General features: G+C 42.3%; 1 protein-coding gene across 2 annotated transcripts in view; it reads left to right on the top strand.

Annotated features, from left to right (window-relative positions):
• The window catches only part of LOC100076621 (transmembrane protein 132B), a 503,774-nt gene extending 487,161 nt beyond the window's left edge, over positions 1-16,613 (top strand). Inside the window, exons 7-10 of one of the 2 annotated variants that reach the window (XM_029054855.2) lie at positions 9,012-9,047; positions 11,502-11,775; positions 13,257-13,448; positions 14,384-16,613. In XM_029054855.2, coding sequence (XP_028910688.1) covers positions 9,012-9,047; positions 11,502-11,775; positions 13,257-13,448; positions 14,384-15,544 — 1,663 coding nt within the window. In that variant the 3' untranslated portion in view covers positions 15,545-16,613. The remainder of the gene's footprint in view (positions 1-9,011; positions 9,048-11,501; positions 11,776-13,256; positions 13,449-14,383) is intronic. The other variant, XM_029054864.1, reaches the window with a different exon arrangement.
• Positions 16,614-18,901: the final 2,288 nt, after the last annotated feature.

Genomic DNA, 18,901 nt, shown 5'->3' with positions numbered 1-18,901 from the left:
TGAAGTAGACCCCCCCGGATTAGCCCCTGAGTGCTATAGGAACTGGAGAGGAAGAAGGAGTAACTGCCATCTTAGTTTGACTGTGGTGGCAGATTGGGGAGCTCTTATTGTTTGGTTTTCTCTGCTCTGCTCCTACCTGACTTCATGATGCTGCAGAGAAAGTGGGATAGTAGTGGGGCAGTGATCTTCGTTTTCACTCATTCAGTAGACTTTGTTGAGCACCAAAGATCTAAGTCAGATGCACCGTCTCTGCCCTGAAGAGGTTTAATTGCAGGACAGAGAGCCGAATTTTGGGACTGTCTTAATGACGAAACTCTGGCCAGTTAAAATAAATACGAGAATAGTAAAGCGTTGCCCATCGTAACTAGCTGCGAAAAGTCCTTCCCGTATATCAATAAAACAGGTAGCCTTGTATTTGAAAAAAAAAGTCTCTCCCCTGTGATACTCTGCCTTTTCACTGTCTGAGGAAATTAAATAGGAAAAAATAAGCAAAATAAATCGGTATTATTCCCTCCTGGAATCAATTCTGGCTTCTCCTGAGCAAATGGGTATTGGCAAAGCTGGCCTTAAGGAGAAGATGCCTTTGTAGATCTTGGGTTTTTCTTGGTTTAAATGGAACAGAGAGCAAAGATCATGTATTTCGATATGGTGTGTGCTCTCTATCCCATTTAAATTGATGAAGAAAGCAGTGCCCAGAAAACAAGTCCCTTTGGTTGGCAGCCGCTAGATAGAATGGATGAGTAAAGGCAAAGAACTATGAATAATAGGGTACAGGACAGTTTAATTGGAGTCTAGAGCTCCATCTTGGCAAAATTATGGCACTCAGAAATGTGACTAAACAGATGTCTCTAGCAATCAGTAGACCTTGACAAACAGGGAATGACATTTCCTGAAGCATTTAAGGGATTAAAAGGTTCTTGAATTTTGGAAGTACCCTAATCCTAAGGTTAAATGACTTCAGAGGTGACCAGAGAAATGTGGAAATAATAATACCTTGTGTTCCAAAAACCGTGTATTCCAAAGGAAACAAGCTCACTGATGCAAGGAAAGATTTGTGGCCTATTCGGAAGTCTTAATAAGAAGTTAAAGGTCTAAGGAGACTGAAATTTAATGATACTTGAACAGCTCATAGGATCTAGAGAGACACAATATTATTTTGAAATGCTTTATGTAGTCTTCCTAACTGATTTAAGGAGTTACCGCTTTGAAGAGGAAATGAATATAATTTGTAGAAAGAGGGGAAGGCAAGCATCTGTAGGACGGAAGAAAACCTGGTCCTAGGAACAGGAGCAGCAGTTTGGCCACCCTGGGCGAACCAGTACTTTGTGTCGGGGTGTGGAGGTGTAAAGAGCAGAACTAGCTAGCACTGCAGTAATTCTACTCCTTGAAACACTCAATAATGATATAATTGCAGTGGTTTTCAATTGCCTACTATGTGCCAAGCACTCTACTAAGCACTGGGGTGGATACAAGATAATCAGGTAGAACACAGTCCCTGTTTCACATGGAGCTCACAGTCTGAAAAGGAGAGAGAACAGGTATTTAGTCCCCATTTTACAGATAAGAAAACTGAAGCCAGAGAAGTTAAGTGATTTGCCCAAATGCGCACAACAGGCAAATGGTGGGGTCAGGATCATAATAATAAAAATAATTGTGGTATTTGTTAAGGGCTTACTATGTGCCAGCCTATGTACTAATAAGTAGTAATAATTACGTATTTGTTAGGTACTTACTATGAGCCAGGCCCTGGTCTGGTGCTGGGCTAGATACTTGGTAAATCGATTGGACACAGTCCCTGTCTCACAGTGGGCTCACAGTCTTAAGCCCCATTTTACAGATGAGGGAAGAGAGGCACAGACAAATTAAGGGATTTTCCCAAGGTCACACAGAAGACAAGTGGCAGAGCTGGGATTAGAACCCATTACCTTCTGATTCCCAAGCCCATGCTATCCACTAGGCCATGCTGCTTGTCAGTGCTGGAGTGGATACAAGCAAATGGGGTTGGACAAAGTCCCTGTCCCAGAGGAGGCTCACAGCCTCAATCCCCATTTTACAGATGAGATAACTGAGGCCCAGAGAAGTGAAGTGACTTCCCGAAGGTCACAAAGAAGAAAAGTGGCAGAGCTGGGATTAGAACCCATGACTTCCTGCCTCCCAGGCCCAGTGCTCTGTCCACTAAGTCATGCTGTTTTTTTAGGTTCTGGTGCCAGATTTGAAGAGTGCCTTGGGTTGAGTCCGGGGAGGGAGGGGCTTAAGGACTGGAATTGCAACCACAGGTAGTTTTTTTTCAACTTCCTCCCTCTTTCCCCCCGACCCAGTGCTGTGAAATGCCAATTTTTCCACCCTCTTTGCTTCGGACCCAGGCATCAGTCCCGCTTGCTAAGACCTCACTGTACCATGGGTGGAGAGGGGAAGGCCAAATGGAGTTTGGAGTTTGGCGAGCATGAGCTCCAAGAGGCCTGGCCACAGGCAGAGCTGAGAAAACTCAGGATTGGAAAAGTCTCTCAGTGTTTTACAAAGTTTTCTATTTACCTTCCCCAATCAACTAAAAACTTAAAGCTCCCAAATCAGAAGCTCCTCCTGGAAATGACATAAAGGCATTTGCCATTGGGGTTTCAGAAACACACTATTTAACATTTGAAAGAGAAATTAGGAATGGATGATTAATATATTGTTTCACATTATCTGGCTGCCTCTCCTCCTCCCTTCCTCTCTCTGAATTTCTCTCTCCGGAGCTCAGCATTTTCTCAGGAGGTGTGCTTTTCCTTTCATACTGGGGGTAGATTTGTAAAAGTCCTTAAATTTTTCATCTCTGCACCAAACTTGTTCCTAAATGTAGTGTATTAGAGGAATACAGGATGATTGTGCCGAGTTTGGTCTTTGTGCTAAATCCAGACTCTAGACATCATTCCAGTAGCTAGAAATACAAATGTGAGATGGAAGCAGCTATGCACAGATTTGGGGTCAGGAAATCAAAGGTGTCACAAAGATTAATGCTTAAACACAGAGCTTTCCTTGCCTTCAAAATCACAACTTAGGGGGGAAGTGTGGAAAGCAATTTCATGGCATTTTTGTTAAGATATTCACACTTTCATAGGTATTGTCAGAAGGAATCAAACTGTGTCAATGGAGAGCGAGGGGATGGTCTGTAATGAGACACAGCAGAGTTCAATCAGTCGGTACTGGAAATAGTTGGTGGAAGAATGAGGAATGCCTGCTTGAAAACTAAGCTCCTCTTGAAAGACCATCTTTCTTAAGACGTATCTGTGAGGCTTAATGAAGGTGTAAGGGAAGAGGGGAGAGCTTCCACAGAGAAATAATGAGTTCATTTTTACCATTTCCAAGCGGATTTGGAGACAGCTTTGTAGCAAAAACTGAAGATTTCTAAGGAAACTGGTGTGATGTGTCTTGTAGCTTAGGACCTACAGCTTCACCTCTCCATGCCAACACATGACCTTTCACCCCCAATACTGCTGGGGAAGTTACTAGGAGGTTTAGTTGAGGTGGGGTAGGTCTTGGCATTGAGTCACAGCCAACGGTAGAGAAGCAGCGTGGCTCAGTGGAAAAGAGCACGGGCTTTGGAATCAGAGGTCATGGGTTCGAACCCCGCCTCTGCCACTTGTCAGTTGTGTGACTTTGGGCAAGTCACTTCACTTCTCGGTGCCTCAGTGACCTCATCTGTAAAATGGGGATGAAGACTGTGAGCCCCACGTGGGACAACCTGATTGCCCTGTGTCTACCCCAGCACTTAGAACAGTGCTCGGCACATAGTAAGCACTTAACAAATACCAACATTATTATTATTAACGGTAAAGAATTTTGCTTATGGAGTTTGAGACCTTGGCATTATCCTCGACTCACCTCTCTTGTTCAACCCACGTATTCATTTGGTTACCAGATCCTGTCATTTGAACCTTCACAATGTTGCTAAAATCTGCCCTTTCCTCTTCATCGACACGCTATCTCATTAACCCAAGCGCATATCCTGTCCCACCTAGATTATTGCATTGGCCTCCTTGCTGACCTCTCTACCTCCTGTCTTTCCCCACTTCAATCCATACTTCACTCGCTTGCCCAGATCAGTTTTCTACAAACCCGTTCGGTCCATGTTTCCCCATTCCTTAAGAACCTCCAGGAGTGGTCTGTCCATCTCCACGTTGAACAGCAACTGCTTACCTTCGGCATTAAGGCACTCACCTCGCCTCTTCCTGCGTTAGCTCACTGCTTTCCTACCTCAACCCAGCCCACACGCTTAGCTCATCTAATGCCAGCCTACTCACTGTACCTTGATCTCCTCTCATCTTGTCACCAACCCCTCGCCCACTTCCTGTTTCTGGCCTGGAACTCCCTCCCCCTTCCTATCTGGCAGACCATCAATCTCTCTATATTCAAAGCCTGATTAAAAGTGCATCTTCTCCAAGAGCCCTTTCCTGACTAACCCCTTATTTTCCCACTTCATAACAATTGTGCCACATTATACCTTTCCTAGAGTTCAGTATGGTGCTGTGCACACAGTAAGTGCTCAATACATACAGTTTGTTGATTGATTGATTTATATGGCGCATCTACCTAAGCATTTTTCAACAATCTCGTGTTTATACAATTGATCATTCAATCGTATTTATTGAGCACTTACTCTGTGTAGAGCACTGTACTAAGCACTTGGGAGAGTACATTATAGCAGAGTCGATAGACGTGGTCCTTGCTCACAACAAACTTATAGTCTAGAAGGGGAGACAGATATTAATATAAATAAATGAAGGATATGTACATAAGTTCTGAGTGGATGAGGGTGGGTTGAATAAAGGGTGCAAATTCAAGTACAAGGTTGGTACAGAAGGGAGTGGGAGAAGAGGAAATGAGGGTCAATGGGAAATGAGACCTCGTGGAGAATAGGCGCTTTTATTAAGGCTTTGAAGCCGGGGAGAGAGATCACCAGCAGATATGAAGGGAGAGGGAGTTCCAGGACATAGGCAAGATGTGGGCAAGGGGCCACATCTGTGAGCCAGATGACATCAAGCTAAACTCCTGCCCACAAGGAGATTACAAGGTAAAAATCACCAATATGAAGACCCCAGAGCCCAGTTACACAGTTAAATAATCGTTCCCCCTCCTACTTAGATACTGAGCCCCATATGGGACAGGTGCTCTGTTCAACCCGATTAACTTGTATTTACTCCAGTGCTTAGAACAATGCTTGCCACGTGTAAGCACGCAACAAACACTGTAATAATAGACTTCTAGCTCCAAAGGAATCCTGAGTGAGGCTGAGTCTGTGTGTGGAGGTGGAGTGATTCAATTATATTTTTTGGTGAAAGCAGATAGCCAGATCTGAAGTGACATAGCTATAAGTAGGACAGGTCATAACAGTGATATTCATTGATCACACACTGGTTGCGAGTGCGTAATTAGAAAATACAGCAGAAGCACAGACATTTTCCCTGCCCACAAGGAGCCTATACTCTAACAGGGGAGAAAGAAAATTATTTAGAAGAAATAATTAATCATTAAATGGTATTTGCTGAGCACTTCTGGTGCACAGAACACTGTATACATTTAATAGAGTTGGTATTCACTCATTTAATAGTATTTATTGAGCATTCTAAGCACTTGGAAAGTACAGTTTGGCAACAGAGACAATCCCTACCCAACAACGGGCTCACAGTGCAGAAGGAGCATGACAGGCATCAATAACATCAATATAAATAAATAGAATTATAGATATATACACATCATTAGTAATATAAATAGAATAATATGTATGTACATACACAAGTGGTGTGGGACGGGTAGGGGGTAGAGCAGAGGGAGGAAGTCTGAACAATGGGGAGGGAGGAGGAGCAGAGGAAAAGGGGGGTTCAGTCTGGGAAGGCCTCCTGAAGGAGGTGAGCTTTCAGTAAGACTTTGAATGAGGGAAGTGTGTTAGTTTGGCAGATGTGAGGAGGGAGGGCATTCCAGGCCTGAGGTAGGACGTGGACCAGGGGTCGATGGCGGGATAGGTGAAAATGAGGTCTGGTGAGGAGGTTAGAGGCAGAGGAGCAGAGCGTGTGGGCTGGGCTGTAGAAGGAAAGAGGGAGGTGAGGTAGAGGTAATGGAGAGCTCTGAAGTCAAAGTGAAGAGTTTTTGCATGATACGAAAGCTGATGGGCAACCACTGGAGATTTTTGAGGAGGGGGATAACATCCCCAGAGCGTTTCTGCAGAAAGATAATCCAGGCAGCAGAGTGAAGTATAGACTGAAGTGGGTAGAGACAGAAGGTTGGGAGATCAGAAAGGATGCTGATGAAATGATCCAATCAGGATATGATGATTGATTGTACTAACAAGGTAGCGGTTTGAATGGAGAGGAAAGGGCGGATCTTGGCGATGTTGTGAAGTTGAGACTGGCAGATTTTGGTGACAGATTGGATATGTGGGGTGAATGAGAGCGCGGAGTCAAGGATGACACCAAGGTTGCAGGCTTGTGAGACAGAAAGGATGGTAGTGCTATCCACAGTGATGGGAAAGTCAGGGAAAGAACAGGGATTGGGAGGGATGATAAGGAGCTCAGTCTTGGACACGTTGAGTTTTAGGTGATGGGAGGACATCCAGGTGGAGACGTCCTGAAGGCAGGAGGAGATGCGAGCCTGGAGGGAGGGAGAGAGAACAGGGGAGGAGATGTACATTTGGGTATCATCCACGTAGAGATGATAGCTGAAGCTGTGGAAGTGAATGAGTTCACTAGGGGAGTGAGTATAGGTGGATATAGTTGGTAGACATAATCCCTGTCCTCAAGGAGTTTATAGTCTAGTGAGGAGTTTACAGATACTCTGAAGGACCTAATAGTAACTTTAAATGGTGTAATGGCCTGTGGCAGTCAGAAATGGGCTGACACGTTTTAAACAAAGGAATGAACAATCCTCCTAGATAATGAGGAAATCCCACAAGCACAAAATGGGTCCTGACAAGAATAGCCTATAGCTGGTATCTACAACAGCAGCTGCTCTGAATAGAAAATAACCTTATGCCATAACTCTGTTCTGGATATGTATATCAGGAATGGAAATAACATTTAAAAGGCCACTTTCTTATCCCCAAGTGCAGTCACTCAACCCTTCCATCCCATCCTTGTCCCTCCCCTCCCTTCCCTCTCCTCTTCCTTTCTCCACATCCCTGCTCCCACCAACCTCCTGCCACTTCTTTTCTCCTTCAGTACTCTGGTTTCCACTTCTGGTGGAGTTAATGGAAATGGCCTATGCTCCAAAAAATTACTGGCGATGTAAAGGAGTCCTAGACATCAAAGGCAATGCTCAGACATTTCTAAGGATGACACTTGTTTCTTAGGTTTCCAATCAGGAGAGACAATTCCGATTGGGAATATCCAAATTAAGTGTTGGAATTTGGTCATTAAATATGAAAACCTAGTTCATTCAATCGTATTTATTGAGCGCTTACTGTGTACAGAGCTCTGTACTAAGCTTTTGGAAGAGTACGATATAGCAATAAACAGATACATTCCCTGCCCATAACAAACTTTCAGTCTAGTTATACCATTTACCTTAATAATTGATCAGAAAAATGGTCATTAAGAGACTTTAGTACATAACTGTACATCATCTGACACAACTGTATTTTCCCATCCTTAGCACTTTGAAGGTTGTGAGGATTCATGAAACGCTTTTTCAGCTTCTTGGATGCTAACTTTGCCATAAAACAATTTACCACAACAGCAATTCACTTTTATAATAGCTTTCCCATAACTAGTATTTCAAAGAGTATATAAAAGAAACAACATAATCAACACTGGAAAATACTTCCCCAAACACCATGAGGAAAAAAAGCGAATTTTCCCCCCTTACTTTAGAAATAGTTATAAACTCAAAATCAAGTATTTTGCAGCAATGAATTCCTCAGCATGGGGGCATAATGAGAAAAAGTACTACCACCTGGAGCTTAATATCTGTTTTTCAAGGCAGAAAAGAGGCCCATACAAGAGGATCTCTGAGCCTTTCCTGTGGGGAAAACAGAAAGCAAATTAGAGGGAAAATCGAGTTTTTAACCAATTAAAAATTTCTACTTTCTAATGAGAATATTATTTTAAAATATGCTAGCTTGCCAGATAAAGACTTTTCTGCTCTTATTAACAGTGTGCTAAGAGTTTCTATGGCATGAGCAGAAATGGCAAAGAAATAGCGTCGTTGTCTTTTAATCTACCTTTCCTCTCGGTGGGGCACCAGCAGCAGTGTCAGTGTTCATCACTATGCTTCCTATGGTAATTATCCCCACGTTAGTTTTAGCGACATTGGAAAGTATTCCTTGCTTTGTTCCCAATATTTTCAGAAATTTTCTTTTTCCTAGGAGAAAAAGTGTATACAGGGATTTTGGTTGTACAAAGAAACACTTTCACTAATTCAGAATTACCTTGCTTCTTAATGGAAAGAAGGGAAGTTGTTTCTTTTTCAGGGACGCATGGGGTGTTTCAACATAATATTTTAGGGGGAAGGACTGAGGCTGTTGGTTTCTGTGCATTATGGAGGAATTATTTACCTCATGATCATTTTCTCCTGATGGTCTCCTGGAGACTGTTCAGTTGATATAATAAAAATAATAAGTAATGGTATTTGTTAAGCACCTACTATGTTCCAGGCACTGATCCAAGCACTTGCGTGGATACAGGCAAATCAGTTTGGAAATTGTTCCTGTCCCACATGGGCTCACAGTCTTAATCCCCAATTTACAGATGAGGTAACTGGGGCCCAGAGAAGTGAAGTGACTTGCCCGAGGTCACACAGTGGACAAGTGGTGTGGCCAGCATTAGAAGCCAGGTCCTTCTGACTCCCAGGTCTGTGTTGTATCCATTATGCCTTGATGCTTCCCTTTCTGCCACTTAGAGATTCTGGCAGTGCTCTTATTCCTCACTCCCCTCAACAGTCTTCCTCACAATATCAGAGAACTTTATCCTTGACCAGTGCCAGTCAGGGAGCAAATTTGCAAGGGAGTTGACCGTTTGCATTGCATTTCTCCTTTCTGTCAGCAACAGAACCGATGCTGTTTTGCCTGCTCTTGGAAAGTAAGTACCTTCCGTCTAACCTCTGTGCCCAGGGGAACACCCAGCCTTTGACCCCTCTGCCTACTGGTTCAGAAAACAACGTGATAGTTTAATTCATTTTGTTCTCATTTGTGGAATCCAGACACTTAGACCGAAGATTTTCTGGTCTGACTGGATGCAACGTTGGGAATGCAGTTGGTCAGTTTGGTGGGTGTGGTCCCAATACGGTTTCTACAGTGGATGTAGTAATATGTGAATCCCCTTAATTGATTACTTAGCAGCTAAGTTTAGATTTGGGTCAAAATAAAAAAAAATCTTCACAGACAAATCCAGTTGCCCAATGCAGACCTCTGTCAGTCATTTGTATTTATTGAGCGCTTACTGTGTGCAGAGCACTGTACTAACTTCTTGGGAGAGAACAATATAACTATATAACAGACACATTCCCTGCCCACAACGAGCTTCTATGCTCTCTCCAGTCCATACTTCACTCTGCTGCCCAGATCATTTTTCTAAATAATTATTCATTCCATGTTTCCTTGACTCATTTCCTGACTCAGCTCTCTCATATAGCCAGATATTCAATCTGTCACCCAAATCCTCTCCATTCTCCATTCACATCTCTAAAACCTTCCATTTCCTCTCCATCCAAACTGCTCCTGTGCTGATCCTATCCCACCTCTACTGCTGCACCTGCCTCCTCACCCACCTCCCCGACTCCTGTCTATTCCTACTTCAGTCCACACTTCACTCTGCAGCCCGTGTCGGTTTTCTACAAAACCATTCAGTCCATGCTTCCCCACTTCCCAAGAGATGCTGGTGGCTGCCCATCCACCTCCACGTTGAACAGAAACTACTTAGCATCAGCTTTAAGGTACTTAATCAGCTTGCCCACTCCTAACTCCCCTCACTGATTTCCTCTTACAGCCCAGCCTGCATGCTGACCTCCTCTATTGACAACTTGCTCACTGTGCCCTGATTTTGTCTGTCCCGCATCCTCTATCTGGCCTGGAACTCCCTCCCTTTTTATACATGCCTGACCACTACTCTCTCCACCTTCAAAGCCTTAGTAAGGTCACATCTCCTCCTAGTAAGTTCTCTGCACTCAGTATGCACTCAGTAAATAATAGTGGTTGAGTCCCCACTCCCCAAGAACCTCCTTTGGTTGCCCATCTACCTCCACATCAAATGGAAACTCCTTACCATTGGCTCTAAAGCACTCAATCAGCTTGCCCCCACTATCTTATCTCTCTGATTTCCTGCTACAACCCAGCACACTCACTTGGCCTCTCTAATCCCTGGGTAGAGAAGCAGCGTGGCTCAGTGAAAAGAGCACGGGCTTGGGAGTGAGAGGTCATGGGTTCAAGTCCCAGTTCAACCACTTGTCAGCTGTGTGACTTTGGGCAAGTCACTTAACTTCTCTGTGCCTCAGTTACCTCATCTGTAAAATGGGGATGAAGACTGTGAGCCCCACGTGGGACAACCTGATCACCTTCTATTCTCCCAGTGCTTAGAACAGTGCTTTACACATAGTAAGCGCTTAACAAATGCCATAATTAGTCTATCTCACCACTGACCCCTTGCTCACTTCCTGTCTCTGGCCTGCAACTCCCTCCCAATTCATATCCAATAGACAGTCATTCTCCCCAACTTCAGTACTTCGTTAAAATCACATCTCCTCCAAGAGGCCTCCCCCAACTAAGCCTTCATTTCCCCTTAATTCCTCTCCCTTCCTCGCTGACCTTGCATTTGGATTTGAACACTATAAGCATTGATATTCCCCTCACACTCAACCCCCCAACACTTACATTACACATCCATAATTTTGTCTCTCTCCCTCTCTAGACTGTAAGCTCCTTGCAGGCAGGGAACATATATACCGACTCTGTTACACTGAACTCTTCCTAGGCTTGGTAAAATGCTCTGCACACAGTATGCACTCAGTAAATTCAATTGACTTATTGCAACTGTGGCCAGTTTCTGAGTCATTCGTCCTCGCATATTTTCTCGTGGCTTTCACAAATAGTTAAACAGGTACTGAAAAGCGGAATTTGGCTTCTAAGCAATCCAATTCCAATTATATACATGATCTAATTGCACTCACATACATGTGCAATTGGTGCACCTGTGAAAAAGGGTTCTTTTCATGTTCTAGGTCTTCGTTTCTGAGTGTAGAGTATGGGGAAAAAAATAAAGATTATTGGTTTAACATTTTAGGTTTATCATTCCATGTGTCAGGGATCTGTGGAGGTTTGCACATAGAATAGTTGATTAATTTTTCGGGCAAATGCATCAACCAAGAGAATGAAATCTCTAGCTACATTATACACATCCACCACAGATATATTTATGGACCACTCACCGTGTGTTTGGAGCGCTCTACTAAGCACTCGATTCAGAGTTCACGCACATGTGGCCAATCATTTTAATCGAGAAAAGTTTCAAACACGAGGACTGATGAAATGCTCTTTTCAGGCCCACCCGAGACAGTGATGACGATGAGGATGATGAAAAGAAGGGGAGAGGCTGCACTCTGCAATATCAACATGCAATGGTTCGAGTCCTTACTCAGTTTGTAGCGGAGACAGCCGACTTGGGAGGTCAGCTGACCTACATGCTGGGCTCTGATTGGCAGTTTGACATCACCGATCTCGTGACTGATTTCATGAAAGTAGAAGAACCTAAAATAGCTAAATTACAGGATGGCAGAACGCTGATTGGTCGAGAGCACGGGATAACCACAGTACAGGTATGTCTAAAAGCTAACAAGAGAAATAAATATAAAATTGATTAAGAATATTCAGCCCTCATGGCATGCTAGTTCATGTTAGAGATACAAAATGAAACCTCTCTTTTACTAGGTTAAATGTTACTAAAATAATGAAAATAATTTTCCCAGAATTATGTTGGTATACTTTGGTGTGCATCACAACGTGAAGTCAGTGAAGCATGCGAAGGCTAGTTTTCCCCTATATGATTCATTTAGGTTCAGATATTTTAGAAAATCAATCGATGGTATTTATTGTTTACTGTGTGCAGGGCACTGTACTGAGCACTTAATGGGGCCTCCTGTGGCCTTCAACCCTTTCGCATTGCTAAAATAAATTTTGACTTAAAAAGAGAGAAGAACTTGCCCACTTGGTTTTCTTCATGGAATAAGATGGGTTTTCTATTTGCAGTATCTTATGTAAAAATACCAGTTTTGGGGGAAATCATTCCACAAAAATTGACATAACAAAGCAGATTTCTCTTGGTGCCCGAAATAGTCTTTAATCATAAATCAGGGTCCTCGGGAAGTGTTAAAAACAATTTCCAGCCATTGGGAACCTTTGCACGTTCAACCAGACATATGAATTTGTGAGTGCTGAAAAAGCCCACCGTGTGACTGACAATCCATTCCACAATGGGTGCCCATAAAGACAATATCTTGTTGTGCCCTTTTCCAAATTAGCAGGATGGGAATTGGAGCAGGAGGGGGAGGATTGAAGAGTTAGGACTGTATATCCAGTAGAAAGAACAAAATTAATGTGTATGTTATCTTTGCTTTTGCTCATGTATCTGTATGACTGCCATTGCCCGTGTCTCTGTCTCTGGATCTCTCTGTCGCTGGCCACCTCTGTATTTCAGGCTTCACCTCTGTGTCTCTGCCTCCCTTCTTCCTGTAGGCATAAATCATTACATGTCTTAACCCCTTATATTTCCTCTAGCATTCTTACCTTGCTGCCTGCTCTGAGTATAGTAGATTTGGAAAGTTAAAAAAGAGGGGTAGAGAATATGCAAGAACCAAAAAAAAGAGGAAAGATAAAGAGAAGGTGGAACAGTGGGATTGCTTACAGGCAAACATGCAGTCAACACCTGGAGAGTGGAATGATGGAGTGAATTTTTTTTTTTTCCGTTCTAATCATCACCTGTGATATCTGAAGAATTTTAATCTGAAACAGTAGATATTGGGCTGGTCTTCTTAAATCCAGATCAATGCAGATTCAGAATATTCAAGGCGAACAAAGGGAAATCAGAGTCCAGGATTTGGTTAAACAATTGAATGTATTTTTCTAAGCCTTTGCTTAGAATTTGGGGAAAACATTTTGGTAGAATCTCAATTTTATGGTCTGTGGATTATATGGACCTCAATTATATGGATCCGAATGGGAAAGCCTATTCTGACCTGTATTTTTAACTCTTCCCTTTAAATCGAAAACTCAGAAATCCTCTCATAATTTCCTTTTGTAGGTCTTGTCACCTCTTTCCGATTCCATCTTGGCCGAGAAGACTGTAGTAGTACTTGATGACCGGGTCACTATCACAGATTTAGGGGTACAGCTCGTAGCCGGATTATCTCTTTCTCTGCGGCACAACAAAGGAAATAAGAGAGTCATCGTTTCAACCACATCAGCTTATGATATTCTACATGCTCCTCAACAGGTATGGTCTCAAGGAGTCTTGTTACTCATGCTTACATTCTACGGCATCCCATATGTTTTTTTTCCTGTGAAAGCTGCTCAGGAAAACAAATAGCTAGTATTTACACAGAGGGAACATGCCGACTTAGCTAAAGTTTAAGCCCATTTTTGGCTCTATCCTGTCTCTTGGAAAGTCACACCAAATGGTACAGATGAAGGTTTCTCTTATATGGGGGCAGTATTTTCATGGGTTTACTCTGCAGCAAAGGCCAGAATAGGCAAGTCTTCTTCTCAACCGTAGTAGAAGTATTTATCTTCTGTCATGTTAACCAAAAAAGACAATGTGTGACTCTTTGAAAGAAGATTTCAAGTTATTTTTATGGTACGGTTAATTAGACTAATTGGTGATTTTTTTTTGCACTATGATAATCTCAAACTCCACAGTACTTTTTATATTCAGAATTTAAAAATAGCTTTTTAATAATGAAATGAGAGGTAGTCTTATCTTTCAAGCCCTTTATGCTTGTACCACATCTTTTGCTAAATATCTAAATGTATTACTTTATAAAAATTGGCTTTTCAATATGAACTAGGTTTAAGCTAATAGTATCTTGAGCAGCAGTGTGATTAGATTCACCTGCTATTGATGCAGATTCATTGCCTGATATTTCAAAATGATTTTGCAAAGGTCAGAGCCAAATTCAATTGTATATCATGCTCTGCATTAATAGACACTTGAAAAAATTCAGCAAAGTAAATTATCTGTTCTTTTCACCGCTGAATGAATATTTATAGTATTTAAGCTCAATACATTGGTAAATGTTTCCATAAGTGCAGAGTGTTTTCCATCATAAGCTTATAAATTTAAGCTCTAAAACTGCTAATCAATGTGTATGTTTGAGGTTGGAAAATGTAGTGAATAATCATAATAACATACCTTGGCTTTATTTTTATTAGGAAGCAATAGTCAGTTCTTGGATTTTGTTCAGTGATGGTTCGGTGACACCGTTAGACATTTACGATTCCAAGGATTTTTCGGTTGCCGTCTCCTCATTGGATGAAATGGTAGTTTCAGCTCATCCAAACCTTCAGTCCAAGTGGCCTGTTGTGGTCGCCGAAGGGGAAGGTCAGGGACCGTTGATCAAGTTAGAAATGATGATCAGTGAGCCTTGCCAGAAGACCAAGAGGAAGAGCATTCTGGCTGTTGGGAAAGGAAATATTAAGGTCAAATTTGGCCAGAAGGACTCTGACCCCTTGGGAGGCACCAATGATATTGAAGGGGTGGATCGAGAATTTAAAGATCCCTTCAGTAATTCTATAGAGAGGGAAGGGGACCAGGAGAGAGCAATACAAGAATGGTCCCGTCATGGAGCTTCCACCAACCAAGAAGAAAGTATCAATAAAAGCACAACTCTGAGATCTCCCGCCGCGGGGAATGAGAACAAGTTACTTGAGGACGGCCAACTCCGGCGTAATTCAAATTCCTTCACCAGTTTCCCTCCACAGGTGGAGTTAACAGAGCCCAAAAACCCCAATGACCTCTCTCTGACCTCTAGAGGTCTAACTGATTTGGAGATTGGCATGTACGCCCTGCTGTGTGTCTTCTGCCTGGCAATTTTAGTCTTCTTAATTAACTGTGTGGCTTTTGCCTGGAAATACAGGCACAAAAGGTTTGCTGTAAGCGAACAAGGAAACATTCCTCACTCTCATGACTGGGTCTGGCTTGGGAATGAAGTGGAACTCCTAGAAAACCCAGTGGACATTTCGCTTCCATCAGAGGAATGTACCTCCATGATAGACCGTGGATTGCAATTTGAAGAGAGCAACTTCCTTCTAAACGGAAGCTCTCAGAAGACCCTCCATAGTCAGATCCTCAGATCATCAGATTATGGTTGTGAAAAAGAAATAAAAAACGAACCCCTAAACTCTTCTGGCCCCAAAAGGAAGCGTGTGAAGTTCACTTCGTACACCACTATTTTACCGGAAGATGGAGGTCCGTACACCAACTCAATTCTGTATGACAGTGACGATAATATTAAATGGGTTTGCCAAGATATGAGCCTTGGGGACTCGAAGGAGTTTAGAGACTATATGGAAAGACTGCAAGACAATATGTAAAATACTTTCTTATGTTTGTATTCACCTTTATGCCTTCTGTTTTTGGATGGTGGAACAGTAAGTCCAGTCAGCAATAGGAGATGACTAAATGGAGCCTGATTTTGGAGGTCTAGAAGCGTTCACTTCGTAAGCAGGGAGCGGTGGCTGGCAACGCTAAAGCTGTTTCACTGTAAACCAGGATGTGCCCCTAGAACAACCACATGTAGATACCGGAGGTGTCGTATGACAGCTGTTTTTATATACTGCCTGGTACTAGCTCGATGCTAATACAACTAAATTCAGACCCAGTGGACAATGTGTCACTCTGTCAGTTCGTGACAAACCACCATCTGGAATTAGAAAAGATCTGGGGATGGATTTTTGTATTTGTTCTTCTTTGTAAAGCACAGTGGACATTTCTTGCTCTTAGCCTGAGATTAGACATGTTTGAAAGCTATTTGAATGTATACCTTTCATTTTAATTTCATTAAGTGAGCACTCGTTATTTTTACTACCACGTATGTCAATGAAGTTCACTTAAACTCTGGATTTGGTTTGCGGATTAATATTGGGAAATATCATTTGAAAGCCTCTTGAGTTGTACGAATTTTGCTCACTGTGTTGACTATTGTATTTGCCGTGTCCATTCTGATTCAGGTTTACCCCTCATTTACATCTGTTGACTTTTAGCAGCAGTCTTCAAGGATCTTTTCCCTACTCTGTTTGCCATTTTTCAGTGAGGAGTTCCTTCAGTACTAACGGCCGGGGACAGGGCAGTGCCCTTTTCCAACTCTCTTAATGCAGGTGGGAAAGTTTGGAGAAGGACCGAGGAGCAGCAATAGGTTTATTTTTGTGACTGGCAGTCGGAAATTAATGGGAAATGCAAGGGGTACTTTGCAGAGGAAAAATGCCTCAATTAAAACAGCTGTATTTATACAAATGCTTTGTGGTCAACACATTTTATTATCCAAACTAGAATTCCAAAATTAGTACTGATATGCACAGAAAGAAAATTGCTTAGGAAATAGCTGAAGATTAAAATCATTCTGTTTTTCGAGAACAAAAATAAAGAGAATGATGCTTCAATGTACCAGTATAGAGAAATTTGTCTACAATGACCAGAAAAAATATCCATAATCATATGTCTTGTAGAGATGAAACCTTCCCAGAAAGAAGAGCCACGGACATTGTGAGAATATGCCTAAAAGGAAATGGCCATTTTAAACCTGCAAAGCAAATCGGATGAAGATCGTAAGGGCAGAAAAAAATCAGTGGTGCCATCAAAAGCCATTGGGGAATTACTGTGTGGTTTTAAAATGGATAAATATTATTGCTGGGGCTGTTTGAAAACTTCCGCAAGAGTTATCCTAAGCAATGCAAAACTGAATTATGTGGTAGGAAAATATTGGATCACAATGTTGGTAAAGATTATCAGTCCATCCTAAAGTGTGACACACAGTACTTAAATCTTAGAGAGGCACAGAGACAAAGACATACATTCCCTATCCTCAGGGAGCTTACCGTCTTCCTGATAGCAGGAAAAACGAAGTGGATGTGGAACCAGATAGGCTCCTCCCAGACCCTAATGGACAGACGCCTCTGCAAATGACCTCTAGCCCACAATTGTGATTGAAAGAGGCCAGTGGCCTCTATTGTTGTTCAGAAACAATTTGCCAGATAGAGTGCCAGTATAAAGAGGGGCTGGACCCCAGTCACTAGGAACTGCCATTCCTCTATTAGCACACCAAGAGCTAGGTGTTCCTGCAACCCAGTAGATGCATTTTTGCATCCAAAGCAGACTATTGGCATTCCACTTTCCCCGTGGAACCTGGAGCAGTTGTCCAATAAATTTGAAAATTATAGCCCTTCAGTTATGGCATCTGCAAGAGGAGGACTATCTTTCTGTGGAATTCACCACAGAATAAGTAGTAAAGACTAAGGTGATAGCGATTAGGGGTGGACTGCTTTGCTGCTACTCGAAGTGGAAAACCAAGGTGTTTGCTAATGAAACAGACCTCTTCTGACGCAGCGTGGGTCGACTAGAGTGATCCTTAATGCTATCATGAATCAGATTATTCAAATGAGGCCAGCTCTTTTTAAAAGATGTTTTCATTTTTCTCCCTCTTCTGATTCTTCTCCATTTGGCTTTAGCATAAAAGGAGTTCATTTCTCCACCCCAGGAGTCCTGAATGCATCAGTGTTGGATCGGAGCCAGGAAATGCAAGTCCCACTCCTGTAAATCCACCAGGAGGAATGGGCCTTGAAATGAATGAAAGACAAAATTACCTTGGAGATTAGGACCTTGGCTAAACCATTGAATTGCTCCCCTGAAATAGAAATAGATACAATATGGAAAATATTGAAATGGCTTCTGAGGGAGTAATAACTCTCATGGGCATATGGAATTTCCTTGGGGAGAGATCTCAGACGAATAGTTGAGTCTTTGAAATCCAGATTTGAATCTTTCCCATATATGAGTTTCCGGGTCCAACCTGATCACGCGGAAGGGAAAAGACAGTTGATTACGGTTAAAATACTGTTCAGATGAAAGATAGGGAATTTTTTTTTAAAGAGTAAACAGGTTCAAAATATCCTCTGTTTCTCTATGACGAGCAGTAGGGTATCCAGATAATGGGAGGGGAATAGTAATGCCTTCTAATTATGTTTTATTTTTGCCAAACTGATATCACTTTAATGAGGTTTTATTGGTAACTCGATCTGCTCTGGTGTCTATGTACGGTTCCTATAATCAAAGCAAAGGAGAGGGCAATATAAGCAATTGGCTTATTAAAGGGGGAATCTGTATTTGCATTAATTGCCCACAGTTCTTTGCACTGCATATTTCCGATACTAGCAGCTTTGTAGACCTGCTCGTAGGGACAGATTTAACCAGCTACACGATTTAAAGGCACACAAGAGCCACAGAAGTTGTTGGAACCATTCTAGAATTGTCCTAAACCCAGAGAAGTAGCTGAAAAAGTGGGAGACTGTGGACGTTAAACTTTGGGGTTAGAACATTGCCATTCAGAAATGACAGTGTTTGATGCCTATCTGATTTCCCATCAACCAAGGAGTGGTTTCTAAACAAGAAATCCTGGCCACCTGAGAAGCAGAGATTGGTTGATCTATTAGATAGTGAGAAAATCAAAGGAGGAAAATGTTGGAGGTTTCTATGGATGATAAACTGATTGCCAGTAAGATTTTTCAGCAAGTATATGCCTAGGGAAATAATAACAATAATATTAGTAATTATGGTACTTGTTAAGTGCTTACTGTGCACCAGGCACTCTACTAAGCACTGGGGTGGATACAAGCCAATTGGGATGGACACAGTCCCTGACCCATGTGGGGCCTCAGGTCTCAATCCCCATTTTACAG

This window comes from Ornithorhynchus anatinus, chromosome 2 (genome assembly GCF_004115215.2).
Source record: "Ornithorhynchus anatinus isolate Pmale09 chromosome 2, mOrnAna1.pri.v4, whole genome shotgun sequence".
NCBI lineage: Eukaryota > Metazoa > Chordata > Mammalia > Monotremata > Ornithorhynchidae > Ornithorhynchus > Ornithorhynchus anatinus.
This window is presented reverse-complemented; position numbering and strand designations above follow the sequence as displayed.